Source organism: Cololabis saira, chromosome 2, assembly GCF_033807715.1.
Source record: "Cololabis saira isolate AMF1-May2022 chromosome 2, fColSai1.1, whole genome shotgun sequence".
Taxonomy (NCBI): domain Eukaryota; kingdom Metazoa; phylum Chordata; class Actinopteri; order Beloniformes; family Belonidae; genus Cololabis; species Cololabis saira.
In genome coordinates, this window is record NC_084588.1 from 46,688,026 (window position 1) to 46,705,773 (window position 17,748).

At 45.2% G+C, this 17,748-nt stretch overlaps 1 protein-coding gene across 4 annotated transcripts in view; it reads right to left on the minus strand.

The window, feature by feature from the left end:
- The window catches only part of LOC133464534 (centrosome-associated protein CEP250-like), a 57,087-nt gene that overhangs the window by 20,926 nt on the left and 18,413 nt on the right, over window positions 1-17,748 (minus strand). For 2 of the 4 annotated variants that reach the window (XM_061746584.1, XM_061746576.1), the window contains exons 12-21: window positions 17,063-17,180; window positions 16,200-16,291; window positions 15,945-16,095; window positions 9,960-10,066; window positions 8,553-8,676; window positions 3,728-3,861; window positions 3,605-3,652; window positions 3,250-3,359; window positions 2,215-2,383; window positions 1,323-1,427 (exon numbers count right to left, since the gene is read on the minus strand). In XM_061746584.1, coding sequence (XP_061602568.1) covers window positions 1,323-1,427; window positions 2,215-2,383; window positions 3,250-3,359; window positions 3,605-3,652; window positions 3,728-3,861; window positions 8,553-8,676; window positions 9,960-10,066; window positions 15,945-16,095; window positions 16,200-16,291; window positions 17,063-17,180 — 1,158 coding nt within the window. The remainder of the gene's footprint in view (window positions 1-1,322; window positions 1,428-2,214; window positions 2,384-3,249; window positions 3,360-3,604; window positions 3,653-3,727; window positions 3,862-8,552; window positions 8,677-9,959; window positions 10,067-15,944; window positions 16,096-16,199; window positions 16,292-17,062; window positions 17,181-17,748) is intronic. The other 2 variants (XM_061746592.1, XM_061746602.1) reach the window with 2 other exon arrangements.

Consider the following 17,748-nt stretch of genomic DNA (forward strand, 5'->3'; position numbering starts at 1 on the left):
AGGTTTAACATATCTAGCTTTGCATGTAATGGGACTATGTAATATATTAGTTTCACTTTTTAAGTTGAATTATTGAAATAAATTAACTTTTACACCACATCCTTCACCTGTATCTATATTCTACATCTGGGCTGATGTGGACGTACGTAGCATAGGAACAGAGGTTATTTTAGTTGATATATGGTTGGCTGTCTGTACAGTCATGCAAGTTCAATGCTATTAAAGCACTTTAAATCAAAGCGTTTTGTTTTTTCATATAAAATAAATACATTTCTATGCAGTTTAGAAGTTTTGGGGATGTTCCCTTTTCTTGGCGTCCGCGTTGCTGAAATTGGGGTGTCGCTTATGTTAGGATTTCATGAAATTGTTAAAAGCTCAAAGAATTTCTAACACTGGTGGGCTTTCTTTTTATATTCAAAGTAACCTCATATTTAGCAAGACACGGAGCCACCCCCTGGTGTTACGGGTAGACTATATTAGATGTAGAGGTTAAATATAATACACATACCATTGTTGAGAGGAGACATTGGGGGGAAATAGGTGGTTTAGCATTGGGGGGTCTTATCTGTGTTCTGGGTTGGCACCCCAGGTGAGAGAATAACAAAGGAGATGGAAGTGACACGTTCGGGGCGTCTTTCCCGTAGCTGGCTCCACCAATGAAATTCATTTGCAAAGAACACCCCCCTTTTTAGTATAAATTCAACTGGACTGATGACCACCGGGTGCATTTCTTTCCTACCCATCGTGGTCTGAGAGAAGTGCACCTCAGGCCGGAAAATATTGTGTTTGACATATTAAAAGCTTGTATTAACTTTGACTCTATTCCACTAGTTTTCTTATGGTTCACCTGACAAACGAACACTAAATCTTTCAATTGGTGACCCCGACGTGATCTTGCTGTTCCTGACGGTGTAATCCTGGAGAGGAGCCCTGGAGAATTTCATGCAGAAAAACCAAAACTGACTAGTCAAAATAAAGGTAAGCAGAAACCGCTGATGAGTAAGAAATTCTGCACATTGGGCTTATCAAATTATTATTGGTTGTCTGATTTTTTTCTCATTTTTCTCAAGCTCATAAAGATTAAAAATAGATTTGGAGACTTTTATTGTTTGTCAAAATTTTACATAGACAGGTTTGACATATTAAAAGCTTGTATTAACTTTGACTCTATTCCACTAGTTTTCTTATGGTTCACCAGAAAAACGAACACTAAATCTTTCGCTTATTTCTATTTCTGAAAGGTGGCAACGCTAGCTGCTACCGATGATCCGGCGACCCGACGACTCGACGCTTCACCAGGACGTGAAGACGTCATTACGTACCTTCTCCTTCAGCGCGCTCAGCTTCTGCGTGAGGTCGTTAACCTCCACCTTCAGGTCGGAGCTCTGCTTCTCCGAGCCGCTGCACTTCCTGGTGACGTTCTCCAGCTGTGGGGGGGCAGAGACAACTAGTGATGCACCGAAATTAAAATTGATGGCTGAAACCAAACACTTGGCCGAATACCGAATAATACCGAACAATGGTTCTTGGCAGCTTTTCATTTATTTTGCCAATTTTTTCACCATTGCATAAATCAAATAAATGTGCAGTGAAATACCCGCCAGTCACAATTTGTCTTACTGTACTTATTGTATTTTTTCTCATAATACTTTTTCATTTTCTCCCATTCAAATCCAGTTAATCGGGTCGCGACGGGACTGATCTCCGCAATTTGAAGCCTTGTATAATAATTGTAAAAGTCTGGGTTATTTTCTTGGAGGATCTCGTCAAACATAGACAGTGAGGGTTCTCCACCGCGTCGGTAGTACGGGCCCTTTTCTCTGCTGTGCGTCCCGTGACCGTCTCCATCACCAGCGGTTTCCCAAATCCAACTCAGCCTGGATCATTTCTCTGCTTTTTCCCCACATCCAAGTAAAGATCTGACATGCTGACATGTTTGCTGCATTTAACACCGCTCGCCCCCTCAATCCAGCTCTTCGCTGTTTTATTGCGTCATCGAACACGCCGTTATTAATTGATAATAATCGTTTGGTTTTTCCCCACTTATTCCACCAAACACCGAAAGTGATTTTTTTGCTATTTTCGGCTGAACAATTCTGGTTACCGAACATTCGGTGCATCACTAGAGACAACATCAGCCTCCCGGACCTGACAACCGGTCCGGTTCTGATGGTACCAGGTCTTAGCTCCGGTTCTGATGGTACCAGGTCTTACGTCGTGCTCGGCGTGCAGCAGCCGCTCCGCCAGCTCCCGGTTCTCCGCCTCCTTCTGTCCCAGAGCGTGGCGGAGGCCGGCGACCAGCTCCAGCTGCTGCGCCGTCGCCGCCAGCGTCGTCTCCTTCTCCACCAGGGAGCTCTCCAGGCACTCCTGGGTGTCGGTGAGCCTGCAGGGGTGGAGGAGCAGGGGTCAGGGGTCAGGGGGGACACGTGTCGGGGGGGGAAACAACGGGTCAGGGGTCAGAAGTCAGGGGGGCACGGGGAAAAAAAACTGGGTCAAAACTAAGTCAAATTTGGGTCAAAACTGGGACGAATTTGGGTGAAAACTGGGTTAAATCTGTGTCTAAACTGGGCCAAAACAGAGTCTAAACTGGGTCAAATCTTGGCCTAAACTGGGATAAATCTGGGTCAAATGTGGGCCAAAACTAGGTTAAATTTGCGCCAAAACTGGGTCGAATTTGGGCCAAAACTGGGCCAAATCTGGGTCAAAATTGGGTCAAAACTGGGCCAAATCTGGGTCAAAATTGGGTCAAAACTGGGACAAATCTGGGTCAAAATTGGGTCAAATCTGGGTCAAAATTGGGTCAAAACTGGGCCAAATCTGGGTCAAAATTGGGTCAAAACTGGGTCAAAACTGGGTCAAAACTGGGTCAAAACTGGGTCAAAACTGGGTCAAATTTGGGCCAAAACTGGGTCAAAACTGGGTCAAATTTGGGGCAAAACAGGGTCAAATCTGGATCCAATCTGGGTCAAAACTGGGTCAAATTCTGGCAAAACTGGGTCAAATCTTGGCCAAAACTGGGTCAAAACTGGGTTAGAAATGGGACGAATTTGGACCAAGACTGAGTTAAATCGTGTCTAAACTGGGTCAAAACTAGGTCAAATTTGGGTCAACACTGGGTCAAATCTGGATCAAATCTGGGCCTAAACCATGTCAGATTTAGGGGGTCGGGGGGACCAGGACTACGTACCCCGGGGCTGAGGACGGGGGACCCGGGGGACCCGGGCCTGGGAGGAACCAGCACCTACTCACCCCCGCAGCTGCTCCGTCAGGCTGCCCACCAGCAGCTGGTGCTTCTCGGCGTCGCGGCTCTGCTGGCTGCGGACGGAGGCCAGTTGGCTCTGCAGCTTCTCCGAGTCGGCCTGCCAGGGTCAGAGGGGAGAGAGTTAGCTCTCACGTCGCTGACGGAACATCACGGACACGACGACGGCGGAGCCGCTGGAGGTGACGGCTGCTTCTCTACTACGGACCCAGACGTCCACCGTAACCACGGTTACGGCACCGGGACACTACGCTTTAACGCTCAGGGTTAAAACAAACACTGCACACCGTTAGCGTCACCGCCGGAGCTGCTCTCCGGCGCAAACACACCTGAGACCCGACACACCTGAGAGACGCCACACGGCTGCTCATCTTCATCTACATCAAACGTCACCTGTGTTAGAAGGTTTGGTTACTCTGGGATGCTGGGGGGGGGTTCGGGGTGCCACCAGGGCGGTTCTGCTCGTACCTGCAGCGTCTCGATCCGGGCCTGCAGCTGCAGACGGTCCTCCAGGTCCTGGCAGCGCTCCTCCAGAACCAGGATCTGCTCCTGCAGCTGGTTCCTCTCCAGCTCCAGCTGCTCCACCACCGACCGCAGGCCGTCTGGACGGGGGGGGGGGACAGGTGGGGAACGGGGGGGGGACACAGGTGAGCGCCGGAGACACCACAGGGCGTGAACAAGTCAGTCACACATCTATGGTCTGATTTATCCTTCAGAGCAGTGGTCCCCAACCTTTTCTGAACCGCGGACCGGTTTAATGTCTGACAATATTTTCACGGCCCAATCTAAAAGGTGTAGTTGATAAAAACTAAATAAAATGACAAGATCGGCATTAAAAACTGTGGTATTTTCTCTATAGTAATAATAATAATGAATAATAATAAAACATAATTTTCGAAAAAATAAAATAAAATAATGGAAATTGTAAATTACCTTTTAATATGAGTATTTCTATAAATGTGTTTCTATGTCTCATTAACGTTATTTAAAGCCAGGCTTTTATTTTATTTATTAAGGAGACCGATATTTAGTGCTTTTATTTTGAAGGCGTCTCCCCGAGACCTTGTAAACATCCGGCGCTTCGGACTTTAATGGTAAAAGTTTAACGGCAGTAGAAAGTGTGTCTGAAAGACTAAACTAGTGTCGGGAATGCTAAAGTGGTGCCCAACTGACACAAAAAGCACCTTCTGATAAAGATTTGTTTTCTTTGCAAATGTTATGCCGTATTTATGTACATATTGACTTTGGCTGTCATGGTTATTCATGTATTGTGGTTAACGGTAGGCCTGATTTATGGTTCTGCGTTAAATCGACGGCGTCGCCGCGCACCCTACGCCGTAGGCCCTGCGTAGGTGTAACGCGGAACCATAAATCAGCCTGTGTAGCTGTTATCACCGAGCGAGCTAGCAGCTGCGTCGGTCTGTATTTAAGTTAAATGAAACTTATATGAATGTAGAAAGACTAACTCTATTTTATTGTATTCCTTTATAGCTCTTACGGTGTGTTTGCAGTGTATTTACATCCAAGGAATAAAAACATCGTGAACCATCAGTTTGAGACCCCGTCCACACGTAGCCGGGTATTTTTAAAAACGAATATTTCCCTCCTCCGTTTATAAAAAAATTTGCATCCACACGTAACCGAAGATCTGCGTTTTCGACCACTTCATAAGCATTCTAACCTGTAGATCATCTGCACCTCCGCGGCTCCGCGGCTCTGCGGGCTCTGCGGGCTCCGCGTCTCTGCGGGCCCTACACCTGGGGTGCGCGTCGCCGCGTACCCTACGGTGTAGGGTACGGCGGAGCCTCTGTGTCGGTGTAACGCAGTAAGTGGTGGTCAAGAGCAGAGACCATTTATTTAATAAATAGCTTGGAGAACAGATGCTGGATCTTCTGTAGTAAACAAAACGTCAGAGCAGATTTGTTGTTGTTTTGGCGCATAATGTGACGTTCGAAAACGCAAATCTCCGGTTATGTGTGTCCACACGCATCTACATAAACGGAGTTTTCAAAAATCTTCACTTTGCCCGGAGTTTTTTTAAACCTTCGTTTATTTGCGTTTTCGTGTGGATGACAGGTCAAAACGGAGGAAAATATCTCCGGTTTAGCAGATATCCGCAGATATCCGGCTACGTGTGGACGGGGTCTGAGAGTCATCCATCATCAGGGGATGCTACAGAAATTATTTTTTCTCTCTGTGCGGCCCGGTACCAGATGACCCACGGCCCGGTACCGGGCCGGGGCCCGGGGGTTGGGGACCACTGCTTCAGAGCAACGCTGGCGTTTTCAAAGCACATGAAGAAGAGTGGAGTAGAAACACCACGGGTTCTGCAGGGTCTCGTCCGGGAGAAGTGAGACAGAAACTGCTAGGGGTGTAACAATATATCGTGCCACGAAATTTTGCGATACAAAAACGTGAAGATACGTGTTGTGGAGGTGACAAACTAGCGCGATATTGGGACAATCTACCGTATTTTCTGGACTATAAGCCGCACCCGCTCTATTTAAAAAAAAATTATTAAAAAAGGATATACAAGCCGCACCTGCATACAAGCCGTATCCGCTCTATTTAAAAAAAAAAAAAGATATGCAAGCCGCAGATATTTATGTTGTTAGATTAGATATTTACTACATGTACACAACAATTTTGAACTGTAAATGATGTACATGTTTGTACCTAAATAGATCCTTTCCTAACAGTGTCTTTTAACACGGCAGCAACTTTGCTGATTAAAACGGGACAGAACCAAGAGAAAATAACCAGTATTTATTTATCTATTTATCTCTTTGAAATCTGCTTCTACCTACTTCTATCTGCTAAAGAAGAAGTAGCGTATTCTTGTTTGCATTTATTTTGTCTTAGTTTTGATTCTAATTCCGGTTAGGCCGTGTTCAGACTGCAGGCAAATCTGATATATATCTGATTCCTTCTCATATCCGATTTTCAGGGCTGACTGTCCACACTGTGTTTAGCAAGTGTCCATATCGGATATGGCTCTGTTCAGACTGGGCCACATCATTGACTGATCTGACGGGTTGCCGTAGCAACGACGTCGGAGCGGAGGCGTCACCCAGCGCGTGTATTGTGTGAAGTCATGTATTTCTTTTATAGGCTATATATAAAAAATCCCAAAATATCTGTACCGTTTCTGATTGGGTCGGCACTGCGCATCATTTTTAGACATAAAAATGAACGCATACAGCAAAAGTAGTGTGATCGGCGGAGGGACCCGACGTCCCAGCAGAAACAGAGAAAGGTGTTCAGAACAAAACCACCAGCAAACTAACAAACCAACCAACAAAGCTCAGAGTTAACAAAACGAACCAGCAATGAATAACTGGCAGCCCCGCTCCATAACCTCTCCTCCTAGGAGGAGAGGGGCTGACGGGCTGCAGGTTCAGGCTCACAGCGCGACTGAAGGCTGATTTATGGTCCCGCGTTACACCGACGCAGAGCCTACGGCGTAGGGTACGCGGCGACCCGCACCTACGTGGAAATGCGGTCTTTTTTTCTGCTATTAAAACATGATTTGTAATGTGAATTTGCAACACTCAAACTACAAATAATGGTTTTTGACGTGACATCAGAGATTGTACATGCTCTCTGTGAAAGGATGAGTAGCTCCACAACTGGAAATGGGCGGGTGGTTTGGAGCGTCTGGGACAGTCATATCCGATCTGAGTGTTTGGACTGTTCAGACTGACAAGCATCTGCCCAAATGAGATATGGATCGGATATGAAACTACCTCCTGGAGGTGGTTTCGATCTGGTTTGCAAAAATCGGATATCATGCGGTTTGGGACTGTTCAGACTTCAAAAGAGTCATCCAGTTCCAATCTGGATGGGCTAAAAATCGGATATTTGCCTGCAGTCTGAACGCGGCCTTAGAGCGCTCCGAGCGGTGGAAGAAAAATCCACAGAATAGCCTTTGTATAAGCCGCACGGTTCAAAACCTATGAAAAAAGTAGAGGCTTATAGTCCAGAAAATACGGTAATCTAAAAACTGATTAAAACGATAAATATATAAATAAACATGTCTGGAAAAAGTTACTAATGTTCATTTGCAGATTCATAACTTGAACAGAGAATAAAATGCTGCAGGTAAGGTTTTATACTCCTTTAAGCTTCCCTGATGGTTAGTTTGTTTTTAAAGGCAGGGTAAGTGATTCTCCTCCCCACCTCATTACTACACAGCTGCTGCTGATTGGCTGGAGTTGCTATATTGCTATATATATTATATCTGCTGGTTTTCCTCCCACTCAGCAGAGAAAGCTCTGCACTGTCGACAGGGGGAGAGTCTGGTAGAATCACTTACCCTCCCTTTAATAGCAGGTAAACAGACCACCAGACAGGATGGAGGTGATGAGGAAACAGAACCAGAACATGCAAACGGAAACTTACCAGGGATGGAGAACATCTTCACACCTACACTGATGCAAACACACATTCAGGCCAAACAAACGCGTGCAGGTCAACCAGCGTGTTGGAGAGGAAACTACGTCCCAAGCAGCGTATGAATGTTTAACGTGCCCAAATTATAAAAACAAACACCAAAAAAAACGATGAGTTCACCATGATGTGACCCGGATACGAGGTCGCAAACACAAAAAGATCAAATCTGGGACACAACTGGGCCTAAACTGGGTCAAATCCAGGCCAAAACTTGGGGTCAAATTTCAGCCAAAACTATGTCAAATCTGGGCCAAAACTGGGTTAAATCTGGGTCAAATTTGGGCAAAAACTGGGTCACAAAACTGGGGCAAAAACTGGGTCACAAAACTGGGGCAAAAACTGGGGCACAAAACTGGGGCAAAAACTGGGGCACAAAACTGGGCCAAATCTAGACGGAAAACTGGGTCAAATGTGTGCCAAAACTATGTCAAATCTGGGCCAAAATTGGGTCAAATCTGGGACAAAACTTGGTCAAATTTGGGCCAAAACTGTCAAATGTGTGCCAAAACTGGGCCAAAACTATGTCAGACCTGGTCCAAAACTATGTCAAATCTGGTCCAAAACTAGGTCAAATCTGGTCCAAAACTAGGTCAAATTTGGGGCAAAACTGGGGCAAATTTGGGGCAAAACTGGGTCAATACGGGGCCAAAACCCGGCTCATCTTTGCTGTAAAGAAAAACACAATGAACAAGAATATAAATCCCAGATTTGGTCGTATGAATTAAAACTCAAACAGATGAACCAGCCGTCCAACACGGTCACATGGTGTTAAAGGGGAACCAACGGCACCAGAACAGCGTTTCCCAGAGTGCATGCTGGGTAGACTGAGCGGGTCTCACACCTGTGTCGGGGGAAGTGTACTCGGGCCACCAACCTCCCATGTTCTCTCCCTCCATCGGGGTCGTGCTCTCCGATGCGCTGTGAGGCTCCTGGAACGGTGACTGGCCGTCAAACTCAAAGTCTTCCTGCAAACGGAAAACCAGAGTTTCCTTTCATGGAGTCGATGTGACGGTTCCAGTTCATGAACCGGACGGTTACTTCTCTCTACGGGGTCTAGCTCCTGCTGCCGGCTCAGATCTGGGTTTATCCAAGCTATCAAAGCTTATTCCTGATAAAACTGCTACTTAGAAAAGAGTTTAGCAGATATTTGTGTTGAAAACGCCGCCAGAAACGTTGAGGATCCAGATGTTTTGGTGGGAAGAAACGACTGGCGACTGAACCAGTGAAAGTTATGATGGAAGTTATCTTTAGTTTCGTCCGTCATAACCTTCACATTCACATCACAACATCTAAACGTTGGGGGATTTTACTGCCAAGTCGAACCACATCTGGAAACTAGCTGATGAAATAAAAGCCTAAATTAACGTAAATCGACCGGGTGAACCGGGCCGACGCTCGGCTGACTGCTCTAGTCCCACTCGTGTGGTTGTTTCCTCTACATCTTCGTTACAGCGGTACGATGGCGGCTATACTGACCTGCTGATTGTAAGAGTTGTTGAATACAATAATTAGTTGAAACCAACAGGGCAAAATCTGAAACTAGGTAAAATTTTGGCAAAAACTGGGGGTAAAAACTGGGTTAAATCTGGTCCAAAACTAAGTCAAATCTGGGCGGAAACTAGGTCACATTTGGGCCAAAACTGTGTGTTAAAACTGGGTCAAAACTAGGTCAAAACTAGGTCAAAACTAGGCGGAAACTGGGTCAAATCTGGTCCAAAACTATGTCAAATCTGGGCGGAAACTAGGTCACATTTGGGCCAAAACTGTGTGTCAAAACTGGGTAAAATCTGGGTCAAAACTAGGTCAAAACTGGGCGGAAACTGGGTCAAAACTGGGTCAAATCTGGGTAAAATCTGGGTCAAATTTTGGACAAAAACTGGGGGTAGAAACTGGGCCAAAACTGTGGGTTAAATCTGGAAACCAACAGCTGATGTAACAAAGCAGCTGCATTTCTTCCTTAAAGCTGAGAATAAATCTAATCACCCAGTGGGTGGTGCAGTGGGTTAAGCAAGCGGCTCAGGGCTGAGGCTACAGTCCTCCTGCAGTGGTCGCAGGTTCAAATCCCGGTCTGTGCACCTTTGCTGCGTGTCATCCCCATTCTCTCTCTCTACCCCCTTCCTGTCTGCAACTGGAATACAGGGCCACTAGAGCCACTAAAAAATCTTAGAAAAAGGAAAAAAGAGAGCTGACGTTAACTCTGGAACCGTGGTGGTCAGGGTTAGAGGTGGCGGTGGAACCGAGCTCGTACCTGCAGGCTCCTCTGGGACGGCGGCGCCAGCTTCTTGGCCCGGTTGTGGCCGAGCCCGCGGGTCTGGGCCAGCTCCTCCTCCAACTCCTGCTGCCGGCTGGCCAGAGCTGGATCGGAGCAGCCGGGAAAGAACCAGTCATCCTCAATCAGTTTTGTGCCACAGGGAAGGAGGGGGTTGGGGGGTGAGGATGAGTTTGTGGATGAGGGGGTGAACAAAGACGTGAAGTGGACAGAATTATGGCGGGAGACGAGGACGGATCTCAGAGATACAGAGAGACGAGAGGTATGATGGGATGGATCTGGGGGCAGAAACAGCTGAATCCTCCAGCAGGAGGAAGTGAGGAAGAGGAGGAAGCAGGAAGGAAACTACAGCATCTGCATGGACCTGGACCCGGTGTTCTGCCAATTTATGCTGCTTTGCCAAAAAATGCTCCCTAATGGTTTTCTACTTTTGTAGAGCTACAATTTTACAGTTTTTTACTCCCTAAACCACTTCTTTTACTGTGTTTTACTCCCTAAACCACTTCCTTTACTGTGTTTTACTCCCTAAACCACTTCCTTGTCGCTTGCCAGGCCATCATTGTAAATACGAATGTTCTTAATGACCTGCCTGGTTAAATAAAGGCCAATGACTGAATGAATATCAAATAAAGCCATAGAATTGTTGTTTTTTCTCTTTATCGTATAATGTTCACAAAGTGTAATGCAATTCATGTCATGGGTCGTGTATTTTGAAGGATCAAATACTCAACATCCCATATTATCAATTTTACATCTTGCAAATGATGGGCAATCAAACTTTGAAAATCGACTGTGCAAAGTAGCATTTCTCGGCAGGTAGCATGGATCGACAGAACACCGGTCTAAGCCATGCAACCAGCATTCACACATGTGGGGGGGGGGGGGCTAGGGAAGAAGGGGGTCCCGGTTCCTGCTGGTCCACCAGGCGGGTCGGGCCCGGTACCGGGGAAGCAAGCGGGGTGACGTCCATCAGAACTAACCGTTCCCATCGGTTTTGTGACAACAGGCTGATTGTGAGGAAGAGGAGGAGGAGGAGGAGGCGGGTGCAGCAGTCTGTTTGGGTAAAACAGGGTTAGGAAGCTTGAACGTGGTGGAGGAGATACCGGGCCATGGGCCTGCAGGGCTGCCCGGTTCTGGACGTCTCAGCGTACTAAGTGGTCCCGGGTCGTCATGGAGACTCAGCCCCCCCCCGGTTCCTGCTGCCAGACCCAGAAGAACCACCTTTCCCTGGATCAATCAAACCTAAATATGTCCAGCAGGGATCAGAACCTGAAGGAAGATGGTACCGGCCCACTAGGCCTGTGTTGAAAAAAAAAAAATCGATTTTCCGATTCTAAATCGATTTTCATTTTAATTCCATATTTATTTGTATGCCTAAAGATCGATTTTTTTCATCATTACATTTTCACCTGGTGAACTTTAATCCCAGTAGTCACATCATTTAATTCACACATGCGTGTTGAGTAACTATCAAACAATAAACATGGCGTCGAAGAGTAGCTGCAGCGTAAACAAAGCGCTGGTTTTTAAAACTCCTGAACTACCGTATTTTCCGCACTATAAGGCGAACCCAAAAGCCTTAAATTTTTTCAAAAGCTGACCATGCGCCTTATAATCCGGTGCGTCTTATATATGGATCAATATTGAGCCGCAACAGGTCTCGCAACCATAGACATATATACGTATTTTGAGCGACGAAAAACAATAACATATTTATTGTAATATGTCAAGATCACAATAATCTTCCAATTTAGAACAAAAATATTAAAGAACTAACACAAATAAAATACACTTCAATTAAATACTTAGTTGTTTTTTTGGGGAATTTATTTTCCCAAGCCACTTGGAGCCGCAGTATAAGGATGAAAGAGCCGCATGCGGCTCCGGAGCCTCGGGTTGCCGACCCTTGCGGTGCGCCTTATATATGGAAAAAGTTTTAAAATACGTCATTCATTGAAGGTGCGCCTTATAATGCGGAAAATACGGTAAATAAACTTTTCTTTGGAAAAAATGCTCCAAGAGGGGTCACTAAAAGCTGGGGACACTGCACGCTTCTCTGCCCCCTCCCACCCGGCAACAAATTAATTCATTCATTCAATTCAGGCAACGAATCAAAAAAAGTTTTAATAACACTAACCCAAATCACATCGAATCCTGATAATCGATTCTGAATCTTAAGAATCGGAATCGAATCTTGACATTTGAATTTGATTCGATCCCCAGCCCTACGGCCCACTTATCTGCGTGACAACTGCGATTAAATACATTTAGGGAACGTTAGCAGAGCCAAAGCTGACGTTCAACGGGTACGTTTGGATTCAGAGATGTAATTAAAATCAGATTCCCTCGTCTCTGGAAACCTGGACGCGGTTTTACAGGAGGCCCAGCTACAGGCGTCTGTGTTGTGGTCCCTGAGGAGCTGATGCTCAGCATCTTACCTGTGTTTGGGGGCGGGGCTTAGCCGTGTTTGGGGGCGGGGCTTACCCAGAGGTTAACTAAGCACATTCTGGTTTAAGGTAGAGTTAAAAGAGTTAAAAAGGAAAGACACCCATGAATTACCCAGAGGTCCTTGCTCTGACCTGGGGGGAACCTGCAGGAGCCAATCACAGCCCGTCTCTGGTTACCATGGAAACACCCAGTTAGTCAGACAGGTTAAGGTAAGACAGGTGAAGCACAGGAGAGAGAGAGAGAGAGAGAGGCGGGTGGAAGCGTATCATGTCGGTGCGACTCTGTCATCAATCTGGTTCGGTTAAATCTGCCGATTATTGGTGATTGATAAAGTATTATGGGATGTTAATTCGGAGAGACACAAGAGGAGAAACATTAAGCCTGGATTATGGTTCTGCGTTAAATCGAGGCCGAGCGTGCGCCGCAGGTTGCGCATGCAATGAGCCCCCCACGCCGCAAGCCACGCCGTGCCTGACGTGCACCTCTGTAACTACGCGTCGAGAGGTTGCAGACCAACGCAGACTGAGACGGCTGTGATTGGTTCGCTTGGTAGAAACGCATTTCCGGTTCCGGTTAGTAAAGCAGTCGTGAACTTTCAGCGCTCTTTTCTTCGTGTGTGTGTGATTTGTTTTGTTTTGTTTTTTTGCACAATAGTTGTCCTTATCTCTTTGTTTCACTGTGACCGGAAAAGTCGGATAAACCATTCAGGAAAAGATCGCACCCCGCTAGTGCTCGTGGGGGTATTGCACCGCGGTGAAATGGAGTGACGGAGAAGTCTGAAGGTTCACGACGGCGTCACGACGGCGTCACGGCAACGGCGTGTGCTCTGTGTTGGTTTAACGCAGAACCATAATCCAGCCTTTAGGAGGAAGACAGGGAAGTAGCCCGACAACAACAGAGGAGGAGGGAGAGAACAGAGACCAGCAAACCCCCCGCTGCTGCACTGCCCGGAGCTGGAGTTGGACCCGGACCTGGACCTGGTCCCAGACCCAGACCTGGACCCAGATCCAGACCCGGGTCCACCAGAACGTGGGCAGCTCCCAGCAGTGCGGTGGGTGGAGCTTCGGTGGTTGGAGGAGCCTGAGTGCACAAAACTGATGGGAAACTGTCCTGTGAGGCTGCTCCCATCCCTGGGGGGCAGAGGGAGTCAGGGGGCCCGGATGGGGGGCGAGGGCCCCTGGGTGGGGGGTGGAGGTCCACCAGGTCCCCCGGATGGGGGGGGGGGGGCACAGGAAAACCCGACCTCCCCCAGACAGCGTTGGGGCGTTGGTTGGGGGGGGATGAAGAAAGTGATGTTCAGTCATACAGCAGAGAAACATGTGGACAAACGTATCAAACAGAACACAGGTCTGGTGTGGCAGAGTATTATGGGATGCTGTATCATGGGAGGGGATTCAACACGTTGAAAGCTGCTGCAGGAAACTACCAGGTGAGAATCTGGTAAACTGTAACGACTCGGTCCTCATTGATTAGGGGTGTAACAATATATCGTGCCACGAAATTTCGCGATACAAAAACGTCACAATACGTGTCGTGGAGGTGACAAACTGTAGCGCGATATTGGGTTATTAATATTAATATATTGTGTTGACTAGTAACATCCTATTGGTGCAGCGGGATCACGTGACGACCGCGCCTCGACCCGTGGACCAAAATCTGACTACGCTCAGAAGAAACTAGTAACGTTTTGCGGTCCCGATCACGGGACTCTTGGGGGGTTTTAAGCTCCGAACCTTTACTTCTAAGGTTAGCATGAATCAATGTTTTTTATGATGTAAAGATTGTCGTCCCCAAAGGTGGGAGGATGAAACGATAACGGGGTTCACCTTACGGCCTCAGGCTGGAGCAGGTGAAGCTCTGAGCTCTGGCAGAAGATAAATAACAGCCAGGTTGCATTTGGAGTTTGGGACTTTTCATAGTTTGTTTATTTACTTTTCTTTATTTATTTAATTTTAGTTGTTACATTTCTGGAAAAGAAAGAAGTCAAATCATACATGAGAGAAACTATTCAGTTTGTGGGAAAATATTTGTACTTGTATGAAACTGAAGATGCATAATGCAAACCTGACATTTACTTTTAGTTCAGTTTGTGGAAAATGTTTGGCCTGGCTTTCTCTTTCAAACTTAAACAGTTATAAAGCATTACAAACTGTAACAATAGAGCAAACGCACAGCATTGTTTTGTATTTTGTGTCTTTCAAATAAAAGACAATTTTTTCCAGTCATATGTTCCTCATTCAAGGTTGTTAAAAAAATACTGCTATAATATCGTATCGTTATTGTGACCTCAATATCGTGTATCGTACCGTATCGTTAGATTAGTGTATCGTTACACCCCTATCATTGATCGTCATTGATCCCTGAACGATGGATAACTGACGCCGCTGCAGGCGGATGCTGCTGTTGCCGTGGCGACCCCACCATGGAGCTGATGATGGAGGTAGTTTCCAGTGCTACAGGGTTTAGGAGCAGCTCGACGCTCGTCACATGTATAATATTGTAAATAATATTATTATTATTATTATTATTATTATTATTATTATTATTATTATTATTATTATTATTAACAATAACAATTAACAATAATAATAATAATAACAAAACATTTCAGGAAATTTTGATATGGACATTCCATACTGCCCATTCGTGTCCTCTTGCTGCTTGTGTTGGTACTGGTTGTGTGATAATAATAATAATATTGATAACAATAATAATAATAATAATAATAATAGTCATAATAATTATGATCATAATAATATTGATGATAATAATAATAACAACATTGATGATGATAATAATAATAATAATAAAGATATTGCTGATAATAATATTGCTAATAATAATAATTATAATGAAAATAATCATAATATTGATCATAATAATAATAATAATGATAATAATAATAATAATAATAATAATAATATTGTTAATAATAATGATAATAATAATGTTAATAATAATATTGACAATAATAAAGATAATGCTATTGATAATAATTATAATAATAATAATAATAAATCATAATAATAATGATGATAATAATGATGATAATAATAATAATAACTCAAATCTTCATGTAGAATAGATCTGCACACCTGTCTGACAATGCTGCCAAATCCAGAAATGTGCGCCCGTTTCCCTCCAAGCGTTTCTTCTCCAATTAACTTCAACTGTTTTTTAGTTTTAAGAATGGATGAACTAATAATTCATCAAACAATCAGTTTAGCGATGAGCAGGACGGTCACGCTCCAAGGTAACGGTGACGAGGTTTCAGCGCGAGGCAAAACTTAAGTGTTCTTTCTGTTCCCTTTCATTCAACAAAAGAGATTTGTTGTAATTATATTGAAATTTTTAGTTTTTCTTTTAATGAAATAAATAAATAAAAAAGCCTTGGTGTGTCGCCACATCAACCACGCAGTTTCCAACATAACCTCCTTCACCAGCGCCACATGGGCGGGGTCAGGGGTCAGGTGTCAGGCTACGCTGGGCCCCAGCCCCGGCCCCGGGTCGTCTTACCCTCCCTCTCCTCCTCCAGGTGGGTGATCCGCAGCACGGAGGCCGCCTTCTCCTCCCGGGCTCGGTCCCTGGCGCTGACGGCCTCCGCCACCATCTCCTGCCACTCCAGAACCTGGTTCTGGACCTCGTCGGCGCTGCCCGACTCGCTGGCCTGGGGGGGGGACACGGGTCAGCGGGTCAGGGAGACACGGGTCAGGGAGACACGGGTCAGCGGTACCGGGGTGTGAGGTCAAAGGTTACGGAGGAGACCCTCACCTGAGAGGCGGCCCGCTTGGTGAACTGCTCCAGGTCCATCTGCAGGCTCCGCTGCTGCTCCTCGTACAGAACCAGCTTGGCCTCCAGCATGTCTGGGGGGAAACAGAGTTCTGACCAATCATTTTCTGATTCTTAATCGATTCTCATATTAATTCCTAAAAATCCATTCGTATGTCTAAAGATTGATATTTTTTCCATCATTACATTACAACTTTTGGTATTTTTTTGTTTATGCCCAAAACAGAATGTTTTGTTGGAAACAAGAATAAATGGTGTCATGTTTTTGCCTTTAAATATGTTTAAAAGTAGGTAAACGTTAAAGTTTTCAGTTATAATTGCATAAATTGTCTATATTTAATTACTTTATATACTGTCTTGGGGTTACATTTGCATAAATTTCTAAAAACCCAAATCCTCAAAAATTAAAGGCCGAAAATGGAAAAAAATGTAAACGGAATGCGTGAAAAACTAAAAGCGATTTCCTCCGTCTCCGTTTCCTCCCTGGATCTGTTTGATAATTCTGCCCCACAATGTTTCTGAAAGCAGTTCTATCAGCATTCTGGGAACTGATTGGTCCTTACAGCATCATTAGCTGCAATACTTGCTGTTTAATCTCAATATAATACTAGTATTAATATGTTGCAGAACTACAGTCATATAATTCATGCAACAGCTGAAAAAACAGTGTTAATAACACTAACCCAAATCAATATCGGAATCAAATCAAATCGGATCGAATCAAATCCTGATAATCAATTCTGAATCTTAAGAATGGGAATCAAATCGATCCCCAGCCCTGTTTCTGAGACCCGGTCCAGGAGGTTCTGGTTCTGGTCCAGCAGATTCTGGCGGGCGGTTCCTACCGTTCTGGGCTCTCAGGTCCTCGTACTGGTCCAGCCTCCACCGGTTCTCCTCCCGTTCCTCCTCCAGGGCCGTGATGTGGCTCCGCAGGGCCGTCAGGTCGGGGGGGGCGGCTCCGGCCTGGGTGGGGGGGCAGAATCATCAGCATCATAGCTGCTATAGCAGGGTTCTACAGGCTACATTTAAAACCATTTACAAACTAAATTTAAGACCAAAAAGACTAAGAAATCCAGCGCTGAGGTCCAGGTTGCCAGATCTGACAGGTTCCAGCCCAAACGTGATGTAGAAGCCACCGAAATAATTAAAAAACAGCTCAAGTCATACTTTCTCTATGTTAAAACAGTCAATTATTAAATGCGGAATAAATTTCAAGTCATAAGCAAATGAAGCCGAAACGAGTTCAGGCTCCAAACAAAGACTACAATTAAATTCAGTAGATTAAAGCAAATAAAGTATCAGTGAGTTTTTTGTGCAAGTGTCTACTTTTCTCTGCCATAATGGAAACTTTTTAGTTAATAATCTATCCTAGATTTCACAGCCCAATTGGGGGGAAACCTGTTCAACTTGGCAACCCTGACTAAAGCGTCAAACAACTGGAAAACAGGTTTATTTCTCCTCAAAACGATTAAATAAACTTTTCCTTTTCAAAGTGTAATAAAACTTTTTAATGATGACGTCATAATGGCAA